The sequence below is a fragment of the Bubalus bubalis genome, chromosome 19 (assembly GCF_019923935.1).
Source record: "Bubalus bubalis isolate 160015118507 breed Murrah chromosome 19, NDDB_SH_1, whole genome shotgun sequence".
Taxonomy (NCBI): Eukaryota; Metazoa; Chordata; class Mammalia; order Artiodactyla; family Bovidae; genus Bubalus; species Bubalus bubalis.
Genome location: NC_059175.1, coordinates 39126985 through 39151534, shown reverse-complemented (window position 1 = coordinate 39151534; position 24550 = coordinate 39126985). Strand labels below are relative to the sequence as shown.

The 24550-nt window shown below is 43.8% G+C and overlaps 2 protein-coding genes and 1 non-coding gene across 10 annotated transcripts in view; 2 read left to right on the top strand and 1 right to left on the bottom strand.

Annotated features, from left to right (window-relative positions):
* Nucleotides 1-7775, top strand: part of RAI14 (retinoic acid induced 14) — a 164393-nt gene extending 156618 nt beyond the window's left edge. For all 6 annotated transcript variants that reach the window (XM_006071887.4, XM_044932530.2, XM_044932532.2 and 3 more), the window contains 3 exons: nucleotides 1015-1164; nucleotides 5004-5069; nucleotides 5898-7775. In XM_006071887.4, the coding sequence (XP_006071949.1) occupies nucleotides 1015-1164; nucleotides 5004-5069; nucleotides 5898-5975 (294 nt within the window). In that variant the 3' untranslated portion in view covers nucleotides 5976-7775. The remainder of the gene's footprint in view (nucleotides 1-1014; nucleotides 1165-5003; nucleotides 5070-5897) is intronic.
* Nucleotides 7776-12523: 4748 nt separating this feature from the next.
* TTC23L (tetratricopeptide repeat domain 23 like) overlaps nucleotides 12524-24550 on the top strand; it is a 66820-nt gene continuing 54793 nt past the window's right edge. Inside the window, exons 1-3 of one of the 3 annotated variants that reach the window (XM_006071893.4) lie at nucleotides 12524-14445; nucleotides 16497-16571; nucleotides 21094-21274. In XM_006071893.4, coding sequence (XP_006071955.2) covers nucleotides 14405-14445; nucleotides 16497-16571; nucleotides 21094-21274 — 297 coding nt within the window. In that variant the 5' untranslated portion in view covers nucleotides 12524-14404. Of the gene's footprint in view, nucleotides 14446-14675; nucleotides 14871-14909; nucleotides 15068-16496; nucleotides 16572-21093; nucleotides 21275-24550 lie in introns of those variants that run through there. The other 2 variants (XM_006071895.4, XM_025270639.3) reach the window with 2 other exon arrangements.
* TRNAG-GCC lies at nucleotides 15374-15446 on the bottom strand. The gene has a single exon. It is a non-coding gene; the product is annotated as a tRNA-Gly (tRNA).

Here is a 24550-nt window from a genome sequence, read left to right as displayed (position 1 = left end):
AATAGTAGGGTGGACATTTATTTAAAAAGAGAGAGTGAGAAAGCCCTCATCTACTACTTCCCTCACACCAGAGTATTTTCAAATGTGTGGTACATATTTTCCCCTTAAAAATTATTTTACAGAAGCTCTGCCAAGTGTCAGGGGCCAGAATTGAACCCACCAGCTGAAAAGTATTTGTGGTCCATCTTAAACTTCTACTCTGTTGGAATCCAGACAGATTTCCTCTGTCATATGGAAAATCAATTACAGCCAGACTTGATACTGCTTCCCTAAACCCCATGAGCTTTCCCTGGAGTCAGTGTAAAAGCCCTCCCTGGTCCTCATTTTCAAAGGTGTGCAACAGGAGAGAAAGGGAGGAATGTGGGGGCCAGGCAACTCGAGATGGGCTGAGCATGGAGGAAGGCGGAGAGTAAAGGGAGAAGTGAAGCATGCTTCTGTGCTCGGATCTGCTCTGCATCCTCAGATGCCCAGTCTCCTGGGTTAGATGTTCTGAATGGCATTCACTAGAGAATTATTTATCTTTTATTCCTTTATTATAATGAATGTTTCCAAAAGAGCTTCCAAAGCCGTGGGGGTGAGGATTGTCTTCACTACAAGGTAGGATATCAGAGATACCAGGGTTCCCAGAACTTATTTCTGATTGCCCATGGCAGCAGTAGGGAACAAAGCCTAGCTGGCTCCAAATATAGAATACCTGAAATTCTGTTTTTATTTTTTTTTAACAGTCCCCCATCTTAAGGGTGAAGGGAATCCACATAACAGCTATTGTTACCTTCATGGCCCCAAGCATAGTCTCATTCCTGGGCTCTTGTCTGCATAGACTTGTTGGTTTCCCTGATTCTTACCTGTTTTTGTTTCACTGTGTGGCTTTTCTTTGAAAAATTAAGAAAAGGGATTGCTCCAGGCCCAGAGCAAGAACACGCCTGTCGAGGCTGTGTTCCCAGTGGAGAAACAGCTGGCGTTTTGCCTCTGTGGGTGCCTGCTCTCCTGATAAGAGCTTTCCTTTCTCGCTAGATAAATGAGATGTCCAAGGAAGTCACCAAGTTGAAGGAGGCCCTGAACAGCCTCTCACAGCTCTCCTACTCTGCCAGCTCCTCCAAGAGGCAGAGCCAGCAGCTGGAGGCGCTGCAGCAGCAGGTCAAACAGCTGCAGAACCAGCTGGCGGTGAGTGGGCCTGTTTCCATGGCTGGCTGGGGGGTAGGGGTGGGGGACAGGTGGGAACGAGCAGAAAGCTGCCCAGCCTAAAGAGTGTCATGCTTCAGTGAGCAGTTAACTAAAGACCTTTAGGTGAGGGCCAGAGAGGGAGCTGGTGGGTTTCCCAGTCGTTACCAGCAATGAGAATGGGTTCCATGTGTCACTGGGAAGGGAGGAGTCTGCGGGATAGTGGCAGGAGCCTTCTTGTCTTGTTCCCTCTTTCACTCACTTGCTCCCCTTTCTCCGTTTTTCTGCTTCAGTAGTTACCGTCTCTGGCAGCGGCTCGAGATGTTTCTTATTAGGGGGCCATGTTGTCTCGTGGTTGTATATCCACATGTCTGAAGCTGCTTCTTGGCCCCTCTCCTGATTTCACCCAGTAAAGCTCTTTCACGTCTGTACTCGTTTCTGGTGGCTGTTGTAATAGAGCAACAGAAACTTGGTTTAAAACAACACAGATTTATTACTGACAGTCCTGGAGATCAGAAGTTCAAAGAAATCAGTTTCACAACAGTAAAGTCAAGATCTCAGCAGGCTGGTTCCTTCTCAAGGCTCTAAGGGGAGAATCTGGTTGTCTTTTCTAACTTCTGGAGGCTGCCTACTTTCCTTGGCTCGTGGCCCCTCTCTCATCCCCAGAGCACATCACTCCAGCCTCTGGTTCTGTCCTTCTGTCTCCTCCTTCCACCTTTGACCTTTTCCACAGTCCATGGGGTCGCTAAGAGTTGGACATGACTGAGCGACTTCACTTTCACTTTTCACTTTTATGCACTGGGGAGGGAAATGGCAACCCACTCCAGTGTTCTTGCCTGTAGAATCCCAGGGACAGGGGAGCCTGGTGGGCTGCCGTCTATGAGGTCATACAGAGTCGGACACGACTGAAGCGACTTAGCAGCATAGGACCCTAGTGGAGAAGGCGATGGCACCCCACTCCAGTACTCTTGCCTGGAAAATCCCATGGACGGAGGGGCCTGGTAGACTGCAGTCCATGGGGTCGCTAAGAGTCAGACACCACTGAGCAACTTCACTTTCACTTTTCACTTTCATGCACTGGAGAAGGAAATGGCAACCCACTCCAGTGTTCTTGCCTGGAGAATCCCAGGGACGGGGGAGCCTGGTGGGCTGCTGTCTATGGGTCGCACAGGGTCGGACATGACTGAAACGACTTAGCAGCAGCATAGGACCCTAGTAATCACATTTAAGGTCCACCCAGATAATCAGTATAATCTTTCTTTCCATCTCAGGATCCTTAATCTAAAAGATCCCTTTTGACTGATAGGTAACATTTACAGATTCCAGGGATTAGGATATGGGCATCTTTGAAGGGCCTCTCAGGTTGAGAGACTGAGAGGCCAGGGTGGTGGGTGGTTCCTTCACGTGGATACTGAAGTCAGCCAAGCAATGACAGAAGCAGGACCAGAAAGGAAGACAGTGATCAGAAGACAAAGCTAGAGAATATGTAAAGTTTTAATTGCGTGCTCACTCAGTTGTATTTGAATCTTTGTGACCCTGTGGACTGTACCCACCAGACTCCTCTGTCCATGGGATTTTCCAGGCAAGAATACTGGAGTGGGATCCATTTCCTCCTCCATCTCCCCCACCAAGGGATTGAACCCAAGTCTCCAACATCTGCATTGGCAGGCGCATTCTTTACCACTGAGCCATCTGGGAAGCTCTTTAGTTGATATGGGTATGTGATGTTTTCTACATGAAGATTACGTTACCCTGGACTGTTGCTGGCTTCCACTTACATGAACTTGGATTTTGTGATTTCTTCAGTACAGATTGATAATAGTGAATTCAGATTTCCACAGTCCTTACTCCATCTGGCCACAAAGTTCAAAACCAGCTTTTTTTTATGTTACCAGCTCTAGCAGCTTGGTAAGGAGAAGGGAAGGAGAAGATGCTCTTGACTTCTGCAGTCATTTTTCTGATCAAGTGGTTATCACAGACTCATAGATAAAGTAATAATGGTTTATATAGTCATTCTTACAATTATCCAATGTGCATTTAATGAGCTTCTATGTATCAGTAATGTACCAGGTGTCCATGATATAAAAATGAATAAGACACAGTCCTGCTTTCATAGAATATAATGGCTTACTGAGTACTCAGTGTGGTAAGCATTCGTTGAGAGATGACCAACATGCTGTGGGTGTAGAAAGGCAATGTGCATAGCCAATCTGGGTAAGTCTTGAAGGCTTCCTGCAGGAAGTGATGCTTGTACTGAATCTTAGATGAGTAGGATACAGCAAGGATATGGCATTTAGATGGCCCATGGTAGCTGTAGCAAGCACAGTTCCAATGGAGTGGAGGTGTGGAGTGTGGATGGCTGGAGGCTGGAGAAGTGATTAAGGAGCTAGGTATCTGCAGGAGCTGAAGAGAAACAGTGGGAGGCAGGGGAAGCCTAATGCAGATTTGCTAGAAAGACAGGAGATGGTGGTGGGGGAGTGGGATGCTTTCAACTGAGATCTTGGCAATAATGACTGAGGCAGGGAGGTAACCATAAGAGTGAGTGGCTGGAAGGAAGAGAAACAGCTGAGGTTGAAAGACTGAGAGGCCAGGGTGGTGTGTGGTTCATCCATGTAGATAACTGCAGTCAGCCAAGTGATGGCAGAGAAACAGGACAGGAAAGGAAGACAGTGATCAGAAGACAAAGCTGTAAATGATGGAGTGGAGGGAACCAAGAGGTGGGAGGAATCAGCACAGAGAGAGCTACCAAGTACACTTCCTAGTGGCATGAACTTCAAAGATTGAGGTTTCCAAGGTTGTCCTTGAATGGGAAGGATACCTCATATCTGACATTGATGGGAAGGAGGTAAGAATAGATACTGATGGACTTCAGTTGATTTTTTAAGTGATCCATATGTGATAGTTCTGGTTTCCATCAGGAAATAGGAAGAAAGGCCTCTTCTTAGAAGAGTTAAGAGCCGAGTTGAGATCCTTGAAATAGTCACTGAGAGGAACTGGAGTAATATTGCAGCAAGAAGAAATAAGAGGATTAACAGCTGTACTGAGGGGCCATGTGAGACTGGGGTCATCACCCTGTTCACCTCCTCAGTACACTGACAACTAAATCGCTGAATCCCCCAGGGGTTATATACCACTGGCCACACGGTAGGTGATCAACAACTCTTTTTATAAGATTATATTTTAAAAATTAATCAATATTTGGTCATTGTAGAAAAGTTGAAAGATTAAAAAAAACAACTCTGAAGAAGCTACTCTAGAAACACATTGTCTATAATTTAACCACTCAGAGACAGTAACTGCATTTGATGTAGTTCCTTGCACTGTTGTTTACTTTGTGTGAATACATGTGCCTAAGTATGTGTACATATATTTGTTTAAACAAACATGGGATTATCTACTACTTTTTATAGGAATTTTCTTCTGGAGTTGAAGATATGAAAGATTTTTTTTCCCCTAAGAATATTGACAAGTGTTCCAAACCACACACCCCATCAAGTCCACAGCAATTTCAAAAACTTCCTGTGCTAGTTGCTGGAAGGAATCACTAGGGTAGCATTTGGCCACAGCCTTCTCCTAGGATTTTTTTTAAGGTCTCCTAAGCCCCTGATGGTGGTTCAGATGGTAAAGAATGTGCCCGCAATGCTGGAGACTTGGGTTCAATCCCTGGGTCGGAAAGATCCCCTGGTGAAGGGAATGACAACCTACTCCAGTATTCTTGCCTGGAGAATTCCATGGATAAAGGAGCCTGGCGGGCTCCAGTCCATGGGATCTCAAGAGTCAGACACAACTGAGTGACTCACACACAGCAAGCTCTTGAACAGTGTCAAATTGTCTGTTTCTAGGAATGCAAGAAACAACACCAGGAAGTGATATCTGTTTACAGGATGCATCTTCTGTACGCCGTGCAGGTATGATGTCTGCGGATCCTAAAGAGACACCGCAGCAGGGCTTGTCCAGATCCCCGTCCTGAAACTAGCAGAACGGATGCGAATTTGAGGAGATGGATTTTCAATGGAAAGCTGTTTCAAATACCTTCTGCTTTGCTTTGTATTTTGTGTTGGGAGCCCCTTCCCCTGTTAATGGGGAGCTGCCTCCTTTGTTGACTGCTGAATGAGGAGGTGGCCATTGCACGCCCCACCCCACCCCCCACCCAATCAGGAGGAGGAGTCTGGGGGTTACTTTCTGGACCTGAGCATATTCTCTGAGCCATTGGTGCCATCGCACTCCTGGGACGGTCGGTGTTCTGAGACTGGCTGGGCTCTCATTTGCTGTTAAGGCTCTAGAAACCCTTTGTTGAGGGCTCTGCTGGGAGACCCAGCCTCCTTGTCCTCCTTTTCCTCTGGAGGAAAAAGATCAGGGCCCTCGCTTTGCCTCAGTTCCTCCTGGAAATGTGGGAATGGGTAGGGCTCACATTTCCTGGGAAGATTGAGGGGGACAAATAAGGGCTTCTGCCTGCCAGTCATCTCACTCCCTAGGTGAGGCAGTGCCAGGATTTAGGTTCTAGTGAGTGTCATTTTGTTTTATTTTAAACATTTTTTTGACATTCACTTTTCTAACAGGCATTCAGCCCCCCTCTGCCCCTATTGTTTTCTGCATTTTGACACTCCTGTGGGACAGCAACCTCTGCTTTTTATTCATCTCCTTCCTCGCCACCCCAACAACGTCCCACGTGAGTTGTGTCCAAGGCATGATATCAGAGGTTATTCTAATGAGTGTCTTGTGTTGGAATTTCCTAGGGCCAGATGGATGAAGATGTCCAAAAAGTACTGAAGCAAATCCTTACCATGTGTAAGAACCAGTCCCAGAAGAAGTAAAGTGGATTCCTTGGCAGGACGCTGGCCCCTTGTTGTCCACCTTTGTGTTATATCCGGAGTTGTCGGCAGCCACTGCCATTGTTCTCATTCGTGGTATCACTGTGACCCTTATAGAACTTCTTCCCTTTCCAGAGACTTCTGAGGACAGGTCCCTGGAGAAGCCTGTCCTCCTTTGAACCACTGAGAGACTTCAGAGCAGCAGAGGGGAAAGATGCTGTCACCCCCGGCTTCTGACCAGAGCTGGGATCAGTCACGCTCAGGAGTCTGGTCCCTGCACTGGCAGCGGAGTATCTTCCCTGGTACCTGCCTAGCTAAGGGGCTCCATGGCTGCATGACACGACGCCCCATGCAGCCGTGCTTCTGTTCCTACACTTGGGCCATGCCATTCAGCACAGCAGGGTTCTCTTTACCTTTGGTTTCCTACCCGCCCCCCCCAAACACAACTTAATTTCTAACCAAATTAGTATGACACTAGTTATGCGCTATGTGCTTAAGATCCTTTATTGTGATATCCTGTGGATTTAAAAACTTTAATTCCATCTTTTTTCTCCATCTGCCTTATATTTCTCACCACCCTGCTTGTCAATCTTACAGTCAGATGAGCACTATTAACTTAAATATGAAGTTTAAAAACGAAAGCAAATTGTCCTTAAAAGTTCTTTCTTAAGTACATCGCTGACATGTTGCAAATTTTCTATGCAAACTTGCCTCCTGCTGTTTGTTATCCACGAAGCTCAGGAAATCCAAACATTTGTGTTTCAACAAGGGACAGTAAACTGTGTGTTTACAGCCAAAAGAAATGCCTCATAGTTTTTAACCTCAATTTTTTAAAAGTGTTTTTTTTTTCTGTACAATATTTTTATTGGCTCTTAAAGATGTTTTCATATCTAAATCCCTAAGTAAGTGAAATTTACATTAGACTATATTAACAAAGTATTTTTTAGGTAATCATGCTTAAGACTTTATAACTTTTTTCTCCACGTTTTCAGCTATAGCAGAAGGTGGTTATATATTCCACTCAAAATGAGCTGCCACCAACACCCCTAGACTTTCTGCCATTTGTTCTTAGGACTGTAGCACGTCTTTAAATATAGTAAATCCTCTTTAGCCCATTGAATATTTCTGAGTGCCCCAACGCTACCAGCACCTGTAAATTACCTCGGAAAGGACTGTGAGTACCAGTGGGTTTTTCAACTTTGAAACAAAAAATCCTGGTAAACGTTACAGTGCCTAGCCGAGGTCTTGGGAGAAAACATCTCTGTTCCCTTTACTTTCAGGTTAAAAATGTTTCTGACTTGCTTGCAGCTTCCTTTATGGCCTTGATCTTATTGAGGGATGTAAACTGAAGACAGAAGTCTCTAACGTATAGAACTGTTAAGTGTAGGCCAGCTCTGACGGAGCTGCCTGCGCTCAGAGGCCACTTGGCAGCCCTGTGCTGAATGAGGGCCAATGACAGCGAAGCAGAAATGGCTTTCGAACTCGGTGTTACTTTTCTTAAGTTGTTTATAGTTCAGCAATTTCGAACATGCTCCAAAGAAAAATGTGAAAGGACTTTCTGTCACAGCACTTAAGAAAACACAAAACCACCCTCCCCACCCCCACACAGAAATGCTGCAGAGTGTAAAACTTGAGACATTTTGTAGGACGCCTGACAAAGTGTAGCCTTTTATCTTGTTTCAGGATGCATATTTATTTCAAGTACTCTGGTTAAATACTGAAGTTACATGCTGTAGTTTAGCATTTTGCCTTTGTAATTTACAGAAAAGTATTGCAGAAAATAAACTTTTGTTTCGTTTTGCATCTCCCTTGTTGATTTTGGGTGTCTTCATTAGCATGCCCTGTAAGGCTTCTGAAGATCAGCTCAGTAGCACTTGAGGGCGACGGTTTTATACCCTGTGTCATGTTCAGCAGGTGGCCGTTGTCTGCGGTCTCTCACGCAACATGTCATACCATTCCCGTGTTCTAGCTCCTGGGACCACCTTGAACTCTGCCCCAATCATCAGCCGCTTTTGAACACGTGCATCACAGTTATTTCATTGAAAAGTGCCTCTCAGTTGATCTGCAGTCTTTTTTTTTTTTTTTTTAACTAGTTAAAAGCCTCCATTAGATTTTTTTTTTTTCTCTTCTATTTTGAAAAAGTAAAAAATGTATGCTAAGTCACTTCAGCCCTGTCTGACTCTTTGTGACCCTATGGACTGTAGCCTGCCAGGCTCCTCTGTCCACGGGATTCTCCAGGCAAGAATACTGAAGTGGGTTGCCACGCCCTCCTCCAGGGTATCTTCCTGACCCAGGGATTGAACTCATGTTTCTTATGTCTCCTGCATTGGCAGGTGGGTTCTTGACCACTAGTACCACCTGGAAAGCCTAAAAACATACACATGGTTTATTTTTAAAAAGTCAGATACATTATCCTGTCACATTAAAAAGTTAATTCATTCCTGAAAAAAACTCCTGTAGGGTGAATTCTTGCAGATTGAAATCATAATTAAAACACCAGATGACAATGAAATGGGTGCGATTATTTAAGTAGCTCACATTCTTCATAGCACAGTGTAACGAAGCCATCTCCCTTTGCTCACAACACAGTTCTGCTGCCTCTCAGCTCCTGCTGCCGAGGCATACCGTAATACTCGACTGAACCCTTGCTCACCTCCTCCCTCTGAAAAGAAAAAGAACAAAAGATACCAAGGAAAATAATGCAAAAATATAATGTCTGAGGCTATTGTTATTTTAAATTATCAAGTGCCTGCTCCCTAAAAAGAGCTTACCTCAACAGAGGCCAACCGTTCAACTCAGAAAATAATTTCTTGGGGACACTCAAATGAGGACTTAACCTAGATAAATCCAAACCAGGCTTCTTAAATGGAAAGAACTGTCATATGCCAACGGCGCGGTAAGAAAAGAAACGGTCATCCCTCGATGATTCTATATCACAGTATAATTGTAGGATAAATGAGATAAACTGAAAGTAAGTCTCTCCTTCTGATCCTTAGTTGACCTCCCCAGAAGCAACAACTATTTGGTTTCTTGAATGACTTAAAGACAGTCTGTGTCTATGTGTATTGGATCTTAATGAACATTTTGGCCACCCTTTTACTTTCCTTTTTAAATATGGAAACTTCATTCTTCAGGACCATACTTTTCCCACCTAAAATATCCAAGATTGTTGTTTGTCAGCACACAAATCTCATCCTTTTTAACTGCTGCATAATGGTTCATAGTATAATTGTGCTGTATTTTATTAAACTAGCTCCTCATTGATGGGCATTTAGTCTGCTTCCAGTATTTTACAGCCCCAAAACTGATGTGACGACTATGCTGTGAATAAATGTCTGTATATGTGTGAGCATCGTTTGGGTCATTTTCAAATTGTCCGTTTGCACACTGGCTTTCCATCAGGTGATACAGGAATGCAGAGAAGGAAAAAGTAGAATAGCGTGTGGGTCATCACAGTCAGTGAGAAAGAATGGCCATTTTCTTCACATGGATTACACAAGAGTCATCAACTTGTTTTTCTTCCGTAAACTTTCAGACTGACTCCAAAGCCTTTAATAATTCAACTCACCGATCTTAAGATCAACACATGATACACTGTGTGGGGAAAATGCTCCCAAAATATGTTGACACATGATCTTTTGCCATGTGGCATAACTGGAATGCTGGGCGCTGACAGCAGTTGAAACACCACCCAGCCAAGAAGGGGGTGATGTAAGGTTTAAAAGGCAGACTGCAAGGCAGAGACTGAGCTGAAAAAAGCAATAGAGGCATTCACGGGAGCAGTTTCTGTTCACCTGCTCAGGGCAGAGAACTGTCAAGCCTTCAGGGAGTGTGTGGCACATTTGTGAAGCAAAGGACAAAAGCGCGTCGATGATAGTCGCCATAATTGGGCCAACAGGAGCTGGTAGAGGGAGCAGTCGATGTGGGTGGGTTCCAGTAGATGAAAAGGCTCCTTTGAGGAGATGGAGGTGAATAGAAGGGAAGAGTCATTTCTGCACATTCACTATAAGCCAAGCCCTAAAAATGGGAAGAAACTATTTCAAGAATGGTGACTGGATATACCAGATTGTTAGAGGAGAATGTGGAGGGGGAAGAGAGGAGCAAGACATGGTCAAATAATGCAGGATTTAACAAAGGAGAAGGGTAGTAAGAGTTCCTGTGTCACCATCAGATGTTTTTAAACCTATACATTTACAACAGGTTAAACACACTCTTCATAGGCAGAATAACACCCTCCCAAAGAGGCTCATGTCCCAATTCCTGGGAATTTAAATAGTTTATGTTATATGGCAAAGGAAAATTAAGTTCTCAGAATTAAAGTTGTTAATCAGCTGACCTGATTAGCCTGATACAGAGATTATCCTGGGTTATCTGGGTGAGCCTGCTGTAATAAAAAGGCTCTTGTAAAGCCGAGGAGGGAGTCAGAGATTTAAAAATGCTATACTGCTGACTGTCAAGATGGAAGAAGAGCCGAGAACCAAGGGAGGTGGGTGGTTCTAGAAGCTGGAAAAGGCAAGAAAACAATTCTCCCGAAGATCCTCTAGCCCAGCCATGGTCATTTCAGACTTTTGACCTCCAAAAAGAGGAGATAATAAATTCCTGTCATTTTAAGCTGCTAAGTTTGTGATGACTTGTTACAGCAGCAAGACATAACAGAGGCCAGAACCTCTAATAAGGGGGAGCTCCTGAAGATGACATAGTTTACTGTTATTGAATATGAATAATAAGCCAGGCACTCTGCTGGATGCTAAAGGTTCAGTGGTGAATATAAAGCTCCTGCTCACAGGACCTCACATCGGTGGCCCTGCCACCAAGCAGACATTCCATGTTCACTGGATGGGTGGGTAGGTGGAGATTTAGATGGATGAATTGCTTATAAGGCCCTGCATCATGATCTCCTCTCAGGCTGACTCATTCTTCTGTCTCTCTCCCTCTCTTTCTTCACGTATTTATTTTTGGCTGTGCTGGGTCTTCGTTGCTGTGTGCGGGCTTTCTCTAGTTTTGGCAAATGGGGGCTTCTCTTTGTGGTGGCTTCACTCGTTGCAGAGCATGGGCCGGAGGGTGTATGGGCTCAGCGTCCGCTTTCTCTCATTCTTAGTCGAACTTCTTGTTGTTCCTTGAATCGATTAAATTTGCTCTGTCCCCAGGCCTTTGTGCTTGCTATTAACATCCTATAATGCTCTTCTTGACATTTGCCTGAATTGTTCCTTTATCTCCTGTGGTGCCTCCTCAATGCCACCTTGTCAGAGAAGTCCTCCTTAACGACCCTGTATAAACCAGCACAGCCCTCCCCAGCTGCCCACATCACGTTCTAGATCCCTTGCAGGGCTTTGTTTTTCTTTGTATAATTTGTTACTTTCAAGTAAGGTGGTTCACCCCTTTCCCAAAGCTGGACCCCTTAGCAGGGGCCTGAGACCAGCTAGAAGAAGGTTTTCTCCTAATTCACACAATGCATGCTCAGTCACTTCAGTCGTGTCCGACTCGGCGACACCATGGACTGTAGCCAGCCAGGCTCCTCTGTTTATGGGATTCTCCAGGCAAGAATACTGGAGTGCATTGCCATTTCCTTCTCCATAATTCACACAAAGTTGATGCCTATTCCCTAAGCCATCTGCCTTTTTCTAACTTGCAGAGACATCGGTGTTTACTAGCAGCCCTATGTTTTTCTTCACCTGATAGAACAGAGCTCCAGGAGAGCAAAATCTTCATTGCTTTGCCTGCTGTTGCTTGCCTAAGGCTTAAAAAGAGCAGTGTCAGTCACATGGTAGGCATTCAGTAGATATTTTTCCTTAAAGGGATGGACAGATACATGGAGAAACTCAAGTAAATGGAGCGCAAACAGCCTCATGTGTGGGACTATGAGACCACAAATGGGACACCAAGGGCGCTCAGAAGAAAGACATCCAACCCTGCCTTGAGAGGCCGGAAAATGTGTTTTAAGAAATTACACAGTCCGTGAGAAACTTTATTTGGATTTCCTTGTCCTCAAGTTTCACAGTTCCTGGGTTTGGAATAATCTGGAGATAATCACATTTGATTGGTGATTGGAAGACTGTAGAAGGAACCATCTACACATGGTTGGTTCCTCTATGTGATTTCTGCAAAAGTATAATACTTAATCAGGATAAAGGGAGGAACTTTGGGTGAACAGACTGTATTAATAAAAGCACTGTCCCAGATTACTAGCATTTCAATTCAGAGTCAGTAAACAGAACACAAACACACCTACTATTGAGACAGAAGAGAAAGGGCAGGACACAAATACTAGATGATGGAGTGCGGCTGTTGGGATGCAATAAAGACCAGCTGGAACCAGCTGAAACCAAGGTGGCTTTAAGAGTAGCCGGGTCATTGATCTTTAGCTCATTATACCTTCATTGTAATACTAGAAATCACTCCCTTTATGCCATGCCAGTTCTGACGTGGGCCATAAAAGGCCAAAAAGTGGGCAGTGGCCCAGTTCCTGGGAAATCCCTGCACTGCTGGCTCAGACGGTAAAGAATCTGCCTGCAGTTCAGGAGACCCAGCTTGGGGACATCCCCTGGAGAAGGGCATGGCAACACACTCCAGTGTTCTTGCCTGGGAGATCCCATGGACCAAGGAGCCTGGTGGGCACAGTCCATGCGATCACAGAGTCAGGCATGACTGAGCGACTAACACTTCCTGAAATAGCAAGATTCCTCCCTATGAAATTACTTAGACCATAAAACCCTATGGCCCCATGCCCTGAGGTTGCTCTCACTGAGCCGACTGCATGCTACCTATGGAATGTGTATCTCTCTAAATAAATTTGCTTTCCCTTTACTGTGGCTTGCTCTTGAATTCTCTCTTGCACTAAGCCAAGAACCCTCACTTGGCAGTCCATCCTAAGGATTCCTGCAGACTCCAGGACGTGGTGATATTTCCCTCTCCTGCAGCTCCATAACTAAGCTTACATTTGTAGCCAAGGTTAAAATGCAAGGAAAGAAAAAAAGTCACAGAGGTTTAGAACTCTAAGAGTCTTTCAAGTTCTTCTCATCTGATTTTTACTTTTACAGATGAGGGCAACATGCTTCTGGTTAGAACTAATTAAATGGAGATGGCACCAGAGTGTTGGCTTTAGGAACGAGAATTCAGTGGCTGTTTCAGCACCTCACTTCCCCTCACAAGGAACAGCAAAGCAAATGTTCAGGAAAGAGAAGTTATATTTATTACTCTTGGAAACAACCTCATAAGCACTTCCAACAATGACAAAACATTAAAACTCATCAACGAAGACCAACTTGTAATAAGGGTAAGGGAGATGTGTCAGAGAACAGGAAACAAGTTCTTCCTTTTTATCCTCATACATGTTAAATATTATTCATAGAATCACAAAAATCTCTGGTTTACCCTCACAGAATCCTGGAACTGGAAGGGGGTTTTAGAAAGCAAGTGGTACAAATACTCTCACAGTAGAGGCAAGAAAATCGAGTCTTCTAGACTATGACCTACCCCAGGGCACAGAGTCCGAAGCAGAACTCGGCCATTTCAAAGCCCAGATCAGTGCTTTCATCGTGGTTTCATGCTGAGGATTCTTTTAGGAGACAGAGAATAAAGCAGGTGGGATCTTTCTGAAATTTTGGCTCAGGAGCTTGAGGGTAGAGATTTAAGCTTTAATAGGTCATCCAGGTTTAAACTTATGGGATATTAAAGCAAACTCACTTAAACAGCTCCTCCAACCTAACTCCAGAAAGGCTATCTTGGCAGCCCTGGAGCAACAGCAATTAAACTTCAACCAAGGAACTGGAAAGAACAAACACTAAATGTAAACACCACCTGTCAAGTTCTTGGTAAATATTTTCCTTTTCCCTCTACTGAGCTTGCTCGTTTTTGAAAAGGAGAGGACATACCAGTTCCAATTTGACTTGTCATAGGCCCCTAACTCACTGTGGGGTTCGTGACAACTCCTTAAACACAAGGCTACCTGAGCCAGTGCCATTTATTTGGGTACTGACCACAACTGCCCCTTCACCTGGCAGATCTAAATGATTGTTTTCACTGTGTGTCTTGCAGGCCACTGAAGGTGGGTAGGATAAAACTACCTGTTTTAACTTGAACATGTGTATAACTTTGCGCTATGTAGTGTTTGCCAAGTGTGCCCTGTACCCTGGAAAATATTCTCTGAACTGCCAATCATTAGCAAAACTAGTGGACCATTTCTAAAGCAACTGACTCCCTACACTCCGCTCCCCTATTCACGTGTAGCGCGAATTTTTACCGAGAGAGGCAACACAGACGGCGCCAGCACCGTCAATACTTCTGAGGCTTTTCTCTCCGTGCCCCAGAGACAGAACACCGGGGAACCGCGGGGTGCAGGGAGCGCGGGAGGCGCAGGGTGTCGCCGAATATAGCCTGGGTACATCGCAGCTTTAAATAAGGTCGTGGAGCCCGAGGCCCCATTCCATCCTTCGATGGGATTTATCGCCTCTTTCCGGGCCTTCACCTCCGAGAGGTAAAGTCAAATTGAGAAAAACAATACTGGGCGGTAGAGCTGCAGGAGAGGGAAGTGTCAGGACGAGACTCGGGACACCCTCATCTCGCCTGAGAGGACCGGAAAGCCTCCGCGGCGGCAACAGCTGTAGTAAGCTGGGGCAGCCCGGGATTCCGCAGGACCGGAAGTGCCCGCGTTGCCATGGCTACAGGCGCGGACGCTAAATGCCGCCCGCAGCATTCCGTTCCTATGGTAACACCATTGCCTCCGGAGCCAAAACCCCGGCGGCAAACGCGGAAGGCAGAGCTTGCTGAGCGTCTCGCTTCCGCAAGGCAACCTGTGGCCCCTTGAACGAGGTCCGCAGAGGCCAGTACACTGAAGCGCCCCGCGGAAGCCGAGCAGAAGGTGCCAAGAAGGCTAGTTCCGTGCCTTCTGCCCTCCGCCAGGTACCCCGCGACACTTGCCTCTCGGCCGCCCTCGCCTTCTTTTCCGGCCAGGGCCTCTGCGGCCGGTGCACCGCTGACAAGAAGCCAGGGGGAACCTCCGACGGTGCTTGAAATGTGGTGTTTAGGTTTACGAAGGCGAGACAACTGCAGAAAAGAAGAAAGCGATTTGCACTGGAGAGAGGGGCCAGAATTTGGTGGTACAGTTCAGGGCCAGGGGAAACCTCACAGGAACAGAATTTAGGAGATTGAGAAGTCAGAACCTCTCCCCCTGGCCACAGTTTATATATATATGTGTATGTGTGTGTGTGTGTGTACAGTTTATATATGTGTGTGTGTAGAGTTTATATATGTGTGTATGTGTGTGTTTGGACCTCTGCCCCTGGCCACAGTTTGTGTATGTGTGTTTGAACCTCGCCCCCGGCGTGTGTGTGTGTGTGTGTGTTTGTCTGCACCTGGTCTTAATTGCAGCACTCAGGATCTTCATTGCAGCCTGTGAAATCTAGTTCCCTGACCAGGGATTGAACCTGGGCCCTCTGCATTGGCAGTGCGGAGCCTTAGCCACTGGACCACCAGGGAAGTTACCGGCTACAGTTTTGAAAGTAGACATTAGATAGACAAATTAGTGAATCTTCCCTTCTAGTCTTTGGGTGGAGACTTAGAGACCTACTCAGGGCTCAGGTGGGAATGAGTGACTTTCTGCAGGGTGAAATTAGGAGAGACTTGGTGGGTGCTATTGTTAATAAATAATTGCATTCCGTTTGGATTGGATTTAAGCAACGGGGATACCCACAAGCGTTCAATTTAGAAAATAATATAAATCTTTTTTTTTTCTTTTTTGGTCATCAGTTTTCACTGTTTCCTCCATCAGTTAATGACAGCAATCAAAATAGATGCATGTGTTTTAGCTCCTTAACTAGGATCACCTACTAGTGAGACGTCTCTAGGGACATGAAGAATTAACAAACACACTGTTAGTGTGTTAGTCGTGAGAGCTGGTCATCTGCAAAAACAATATCTGACTTGAGTAGGAGATCACAGTTTCCATGATTCAGGAGATGTAAATGTGTTGGCTTGCTGCCAAGTCGCTTCAGTCGTGTCCAACTCTGTGCGACCCCATGGACTGCAGCCTACCAGGCTTATCCGTCCATGGGATTCTCCAGGCAAGAACACTGGAGTGGGTTGCCATTTCCTTCTCCAATGCATGAAAGTGGAAAGTGAAAGTGAAGTCACTCAGTGGTGTCTGACTCTTAGGGACCCCATGGACTGCAGTCTACCAGGCTCCTCCATCCATGGAATTTTCTGGGCAACAGTACTGGAGTGGGGTGCCATTGCCTTCTCCATGTGTTGGCTTAAGGAGTAAGAAAGGTCAGAGAATTGGGAGGTAATGTGGAGTAAAAATTAAACAATAGAAATTTAACTCAGGGATTTAATTTGGCAAGTGTCTTTAATTTCTGCTTTCCAGGTCCACCATTCATGAGTGTGTGTGTAGTCTATTTGTGGATTTAGGATGGGTTATATATATTTGGGCAGTTTCAGTTTAATGCTAATAGCATCCGACAGAGGGAGAATAGAATAGACTTCTAAGCGTCTTCTTCCAAAGCTAACCTCCCATGTGATTCTTGGTAGGAAGAAGATGCGAGCCAGCCCCATCCGCATCCCAACTGTCACCAGTGACACCGACTGGGACTTCTGCTTCCATCTGTAAGTGCCACAGAGTCTTAGCATCACTTTCCACTGGCCTGAAACACTGGGACCTTCACTTTTTTTAAAATATGAAAAGATTTTGTTTTTCAGTGTTTACATTTTATGTTTTTTAAAAGTATGTTCAAATTTAGTAGACTTTTTTTATTACATTTTTTTTACTTTGTATTGAAGTACAGCTAATTAACAATGTTACGATAGTTTCAGGTGGACAGTGAAGGGACTCATCCATACACATACATGTATCCATTCTCCCCTAAACTCAACTCTTCTGCATTCAGGCTGCCACATAACACTGAGCAGAGTTCCCTGTGGGACCTCCACTTAAGGCCAATCTTGGTGAGAAGCTTTGCATGCATGTTATAGGGAAGATTGAGATTCTGTGTTGTTTTCTAATAACAGTTCTGCTATAATGTCCATTTGTACTTATGCAACCTATACAAGGGCTTTCCTGGTGGCTCAGTGGTAAAGAACCTGCCTGCCAATGCAGGAGACGTGAGTTCAATCCCTGGTTTGGGAAGATACCCTGTAGAAGGAAATGGCAATGCACCCCAGTATTCTTGCCTGGGATATCCCAGGGACAGAGGAGCCTAGCAGGCTACAGTCCATGGGGTCACGAAGAGTTGGAGAAGACTTAGTTGGAGCACACACATATGCAACCTATGCAAGATGGAAAAGAAATGTTTTTTCCTAATTTAAGGGAGGTTTCAACTATTTTTTTTTACAAAGATAATTTTAACAAGATTGGTAAAGTCATGGAGAATTAAAAAGTTAATGAGCAAATTGAAATTGTTTCATGAAATAGTGTTAGTCTCTCAGTAGTGTCCAATTCTTTGTGACTGCATGGACTATAGCCCACCAGGCTTCTCTGTCCCTGGGATTCTCCAGAAAAGAATTCTGGAGTGAGTAGCTATTCTCTTCTCTAGGGGATCTTCCTAGCTCAGGGATAGAACCCAGGTGTCCCACATTTCAGGCAGATTCTTTACTGTCTGAGCCATCAGGGAAGCCTTTCATGAAATAGACAATAAGTAAATTAAAAATTTTACATCATAGCAACTAATACTTATTGAGCAAATACTATGTGCCAGGCACTGTTCTAAGTACTTATATATATTAACTCAGTTAATTTCTCCAACAACTCTGTGAGGAAGGTATTGTAATTACCCCATTTTTTAGATGAAGAGTATAAATTAAAGAAAGGTTTGGCAGTTTGCCCAAAGCCACATAGCTAGTAAGTGCCGTTCAAACTGGGCAGTCTGACTTCAGAGTCTGTTCCTTAACCACTTCTCTATACCAGGGCTTTTCAACCTTGGCACTATTGACATTTTGGATTAGATAATTATTTGTTGTGGGGATGTCCTGTGCATTGTAACATCCTTGGCTTCTACCTATGAGATGTCAGTAGCTCTGCCCCAGTTGTGACAAGCAGTTATCTCCTGACATTGCCAAATATCCCCTGGGAGCAATATCACCCTTGGTTGAGAACCATTGCTCTATACCAATGCTATCAAGTAGAAATATAATGCTAGCCAAAAATCTAATATTAAATTTTAAGTAGCCATATTCAAAAATAAAAAGAAACAGGTAAATGTAAATACTATATATCAAAATATATATAATATTATACAAAATAATTAATGAAAAAATTTTTTCATATTAAGTCTTTGAACTTCGGTGTGTATTTTACACTGTAGCAGATCCCAGTTCAGGCCAGCTACACTTCATGTGCTTAACAGCCAAGCGTGTCTAGTGGTTGACATGTTAGTGTAATTCATTCTATACCATCTTATAAAATATTTTAAGGATTATATAACTATAAAAATTGAAGTTAAAAATGTAGAGTTCAGGAATTTTTCTGGTGGTCCAGTGGTTAAGAATCTGCTTTTCAGTGCAGGGGAAATGGGTTCAAACCCTGGTCTGGAAACTAAGATCCCACATGCCCCAAGGAGCAACTGAGCCCACTCATCACAACTGGGGAGTTGATGCACCAAAATGAAAGATCCTGCATGATGCAGTGAAGAACCTGCATACTGCAACTAAGACCCAATGTAGCCAAATAAATAATAAAATTAGTATTTTTTTAAAAAAGAAAAAATGTTGAGTGCATAGTAGAGTATCTTGGAAATAGTCAGATAATTCATATCTAATTTTACTAGTAAGGATTCACATTTATGATGGCAATATATAGAATAAGTTAGAGACCGAGCAAGGCAGGTCGTTCATTTAACTGGCCTAATCTTTTTTTTTTTTTTTTGGTATTTTTGATCATGCAGCACATGGGATCTTAGTTCCCAGACCAGGAATCAAGCCTGCATCCTTTGCATTGGAAGTGCAGAGCCTTACCCACTGGACCACCAGGGAAATCCCTGGCCTAATCTTTTTATTCTGACTATCCTTTGAGATATCTGGTCAGTATTCTCCAGGTATCTTTCTTACCTTTTGCAGCAACAAATTCAAAGCTAGTTCAGGGCTTTGCAGTCTCAAGTTATTTATCAAGACTCGAATGTTTCTTCTTCCTTTGAGGCCCTGCTATTAAAGCTTGGGCTTATTTTGGGCTTGTTTTTAATATCAAAAGTTAACAATATTTTTGGTGACCCCAATAGGTTGAACTTCTGCTCCAGGTGTATGAAATATGCAGCCTAAGCAAGGTCTTCTGCTGAGGACTAAGTTTTCTTTCTGTGAGTTTCTTGAGTTAGGCTCTCTTGCCACAGATTTCCTCTATCATCAGTCTTTTTCAGGCATCTTGAAGACCTTACACTTCCTTTTTCCATTCATTTGTTCATCATTAAACAAGCAGTTATTTTTTCCTACTGTGACGCAGATATCAGGGTTTCTTAGAAACAAATGAGACTCAGTCCCAGCCCAGGTGATTTTACTTACTAGGAAGCAAAGAAGACTCAGAAACAAAACAAATTTTGAAAAAGACTGTGGTGTGATTCTCACTATAGTCGAAGTTGGAGGAAACTTTCGCAAGCCTGTAGAGGGTGTTTGTACTGCTACTCCAGTGCAATATTTCCAGCAAAGGTGACACTCCATTTGGGTCTTGGAGGAGTATGGAATTCACCAGACAGAGATCAGGCAAGTTTAAGTCCTATTTCCCAATTTCATGGCTCCGCCAGGCTTCTCTCCCTTTTCCATTGAGTTTTTGCACGTCGTCTGAAAGCACACTTGTTTGTGGGCTGAGCGCAGTCCTGCCGGGGCCTGGGCCTGGGCCTAAAGAAATGTTGCTGCCCTGTCCACATGGTTTACCCACATGCCTAAATAAATATAGGTTATGTAGAACAGAACTCTGGATGGATATTAACATGTCATTTATTCGAACCTGGTGTAAAAGGTTACATTTGACATTTATTTTCCTTCTAAATTTTCTCCTTTTTGTATTCTTACAGCGAGCATTCATTACTTATTAGTGGAAAAGGAAGATAAAATTTATTTTGAAAACTATGCAATTGTTGAGCTTTTAAAAACTATCATGAATACAAAGGTGATTCTTTGGGGGAACTTACTTATAATTAAAATTTCTGCTGTTCCTCTTAAGATCTTAGAATTCTATTTCTTCTGGATCACTTTATGATTTTTATGGTAGAGTTAGGATATGGTTATCTCTTTTGTTAACATAGGATTCACTCTTTGGACTTTATCACATCAATTACCCATTCATAATTATGTTTAGCACTGAAATCTGAGATTTACATTGTATGTATGCATGTGTATATATGTGTGTATGTGTGTGTAAGCGGGTGGGGTAGGGGTGCTGGGGAAGAGGGAGAAGATTTTTCAACCCACTCAGCTCTTTTTCCAACACATTTTTGGTTTATTTTTTTCCCCCCCTAATAAGTGAAAAGGTCATTTCTCTCCTGAATCTGCACTTGACCCAGTGTGCGTTCCCCTCCCTTCTCCTTGGTGGGACCACATCCTCTTTAGTTAGGGTTTATGTTGAAGCTTTTAAGAAATTTGAAAAAGGACATGTGAAGTTCCAACCTCAAAATGTTAGTTCCCTTTACTTTATTTCACCGTGTCCATTTTTGCCCCTGGTTTGGATCAGAATTTAGAACGCTAGGAATCTTGGAGATCTTCTAATTCAACATCCTGAAGTCATGGAGCTCATAAAATCATAATAGCTAATGTTAAAAGAGCACTTACTAAATAGCAGGCACTATGCTAAGTGATTTATGAGTATTACCTGACTTAATCCCATAACCTCATCAGGTGAGTGTTCATATTGACTTCATTTTTACAGAGAAACAGATTAATAACTTACTTAAGGTCTTATGGTTGGTAAGCTGCAGAGTTGCAGCTGAGTGGGTAGTTCAACAAATCTGTTTCATTTGAACCACTACATTGCTGTTCTAATTCTGGGTTTTGCAGGTGGCATGAGTTTGCTACCTGGCTTTATTCTTCAGTTCTGTTTTAAAGATCATATCCCCAGCCCCCAGTTGGGAGGGCTCTGTCCTTCAGTGCCACCTTGTTTGAGATATGCAAAGGTCAAACCTCACTCCATGTCCCTCTCTGGTACCCACAGGTCCCAGCAAACCAAGATCCCAGAACATCAGCGAACAGATGAGTCGTCTCCCACTAGTGGATCTGAAGAGAGTGAGGAAGACACCAAAGCCAAGGAAAAGGTCATAGACCATATGTCTCATCCCAGAGAGAAACTGGCCCAATCCCAGAAGAAAATAGCTCAGCTGATTAAGGGGAAAAAGGTAAATTAAAATTCACAAGGTTTTCCATTTTCAAATATATATGTCCATGATTAGAGAAACTCCTATTTAACTTCAGGCTGAAGGCCATGAAGTGAAGGAAGGTGTTAATATTTCTTTGTAAGTGGGAGAAAACAGAGCGGAGCATAGCTGGTAGCCAGCCCACCTTCCAGTTCCACACATGGGTCACCAAATACTTCCTTGGAGTATTTGTGCTCCTGGCTTTAAACTGAAAATTGATGTTGGGTCTTCCTGTTGCTGTTTGGTTCTTTTAATTAACAAACGGTTTTTGATTTCTCCTGAAAGGTTTCAGGATAATATCTTTTGGGTAACAGGAAGTCCAGGATAGTGAGGCAAGAGACTGAAAACACGGGTAGCCAGGCGCAGTCTAGGCTCAGGCCTAGCAAGGATATGGTAAGATGCCCGTGGTTACAGTGGAATCCTAAGTAAACCAAAGGACAGGAAGTGGGTGGTAGCAGCAGAGGTCAGGGAGTCCAGGTATCCATTTCCGAGAGCAAAGCCAGGACTTCGGAACTAGGACCTCAGAGTAAGTGTTTAGCAGGAGTGTTCAAAGTCCAGGAACATGAGACAGCCTGTCAGTGACCCTCGTGATTACACAGGCACCGGCCTGCTCCCAGAGCATTATTTATCAACAAAGAATTCTTATGCTGACTTACTGACTTCCTAGCCATTCCCAGACAAGGGAAAAAGTGATCTTAAAGTACTTGTGTGAAAGTCTGCAGATGGCTTAGGAAAGGCTGAGAGAGGCACCTCAGAGGACAACAGAAGTTGATACTTCCCTGGATGGCTATATCTGTAAATTTACCTGTGTAAACTACCCAGAAACTTGGAAAGGACCATCATCCTGACCCATTAGTATTTCATGAGCCTAGGCTAGAATGTGGAGAAGGCAATGGCACCCCACTCCAGTACTCTTGCCTGGAAAATCCCATGGATGGCGGAGCCTGGTAGGCTGCAGTCCATGGGGTCGCTAAGAGTCGGACACGACTGAGCGACTTCACTTTAACTTTTCACTTTCATGCATTGGAGAAGGAAATGGCAACCCACTCCAGTGTTCTTGCCTAGAGAATCCCAGGGACGGGGGAGCCTGGTGGACTTCCATCTATGGGGTCGCACTGAGTCGGACATGACTGAAGTGACTTAGCAGCAGCAGCAGCAGGCTAGAATGATCAGTTCTAGAAAGACAAGTACCAACTGCCACGGAATGCAAGTGTGAGCTTCTAAGACTTGACAGCTCCTTGACCACTTTGGATAATGACAGAGATTGAGATTTAGGAGTTAAACCTAGCCCATCCCAGTTCTCACCGCCCTGAAGGACAGGAGGATTGGCGGTGGCAGAGGCAACGCTGGGCTGAGCTCTGGAGCCCATACTGGTTGTCTCTGTGCCAGGACAGGAAGTGTGGGGATGGATGAACACAGGACATCCAGAGCCAGGAAAGGACTCGAGGCTTTGGACTCTCATTCTAGGCATTTTTCGTGGTGTTATGCTTCCTCGGAATAGAACTTAGTATTTACTGTGTGGTCAGCCCATGAAGAACACATGTTCTGACCGAATGGCTGTTTTTAAAGTGTGAGGGGAAATGCCCCTCTCACATTGTTTGCTTCTGTTTGAGTGCAGAGGGATGAAGCCTAAGGTGAGGAAGGACGTGGGGGTCACGGGGGTCAGAAGAGAGCAGTCCTTAGACTTCTCTGTGTGTTACTCTGTAAGGGGGTTACAGTCAGATAATACAGAACAGATTCGGATCCCTTTGATATTGACTCACTTTCCTCTAGAGTAATCCTGTGAGGTGAGTGGTATAGATCTCTAAGTAGAAAAGGAAGCTGGGACGCAGGGTGTTCTTGCCCCAAACCTCACAGTCAGTAAATGTCAGAACCAGGATCAGAATTCCGGGCTTCCTAAAGTGCTGTTCCATCTCACCAGGAAATAAATGCCTGGCTTTGTCAATCAGTGCAGCTACCTGGTGACTGTGTAAAGTTACTGACATCTATGCGTTAAAGATGTAATTCTGTGATTTCTTAACAGAGCTCTGCCCATCAGTTCTACAGGGCCAGGGACTCTTTCCCCACCCCATCCTTATGTTTGCCAGTAGAGAGATGATTTATTCAGCAAGTACTGAATGAGTGGCCTCCTCTGTGCATGGAGCATACAGTAGTGAACTTGAGGAAGAAACTGTTCTTGAGGAACACATTTTCTATTATTTTCTATTATTTTCTATTTGGGGAGACAGATCATAGACAAAAAATTTTAGTTAATGGAATATCAGAGAGAGGTAGATGCCATGAAGAAAAAAATTAAAGTTGGTAATGGGGTATAGTAAGTGATGGGGTGAGAGGCTGTTTTATTAAAGTGACCAAGGAAGGCCTTTCTGAGGTGAACAAAATGAAAATGGCACAAGAGGGTAATGATCTGTGAGAGTGTCCCAGGCTGGGGAACGGCAGGTGTACAAGCCCTGAGCTAGAAAGTAGTTCGCTGTATTCAGGAACATCAGATATATTTAAAAATCCAGATATGCTTATGATCATAAATAATAACAAAAATTTAGAAGAAGGAGAAAAAGATGGAGGAGAAGAAAAAGAATGATAAACACCTAGTTACTTGGTCACCATTGGCAGGTGCTAGTGAATGAACTCATTATTTGGAAAGCTGGTAAATTAAGGGAAAGATTAAAGTGTATATCCTGTCCTTCTGATGTGAACTGTACTGTTGGGTAACCAAGAAATAGATGAGGGGAGATTTCATTTTTATAAAGTTATTCCAGCTAACATATGAAGAAGGAATGATAGAATTAGGATATCATCATTCTATTATCTTTTATAGATTTATTCATGTAGTTTTGCCTTCATCAGCAAGAGACAAGCAGAGATTAGGTGTCTTCTGATGGTAGAACATATGAAGTAGTTTTGCTTGGGTTAAAAAAAAAAGCTAAAGGTAACCAAACGTCTAAATCCAATGACCAATATAAAGGCAGAATGGAGGGTGGAAGGACATGTTGAGTGACACTATAAGGATATAGTCAATCCAATTTCCATCTTTGGGAAACACTATTTCTTCCATATCAGTTTCTTCCATAAATAATTTTCAATGAAAAGAATTAGAAATAAAGGTGGAATCCATGGATTAAAGGACACTCAGAAAAATAGATCTCAGTGTTTGGACAATCAAACTGCAAACTATGAGGTAATTATTAGATTTATGGGACTAGGTATTTGATAGCAAGGAATCATTGGTAATATTTTGGTGCAATACTGATTTTGTGG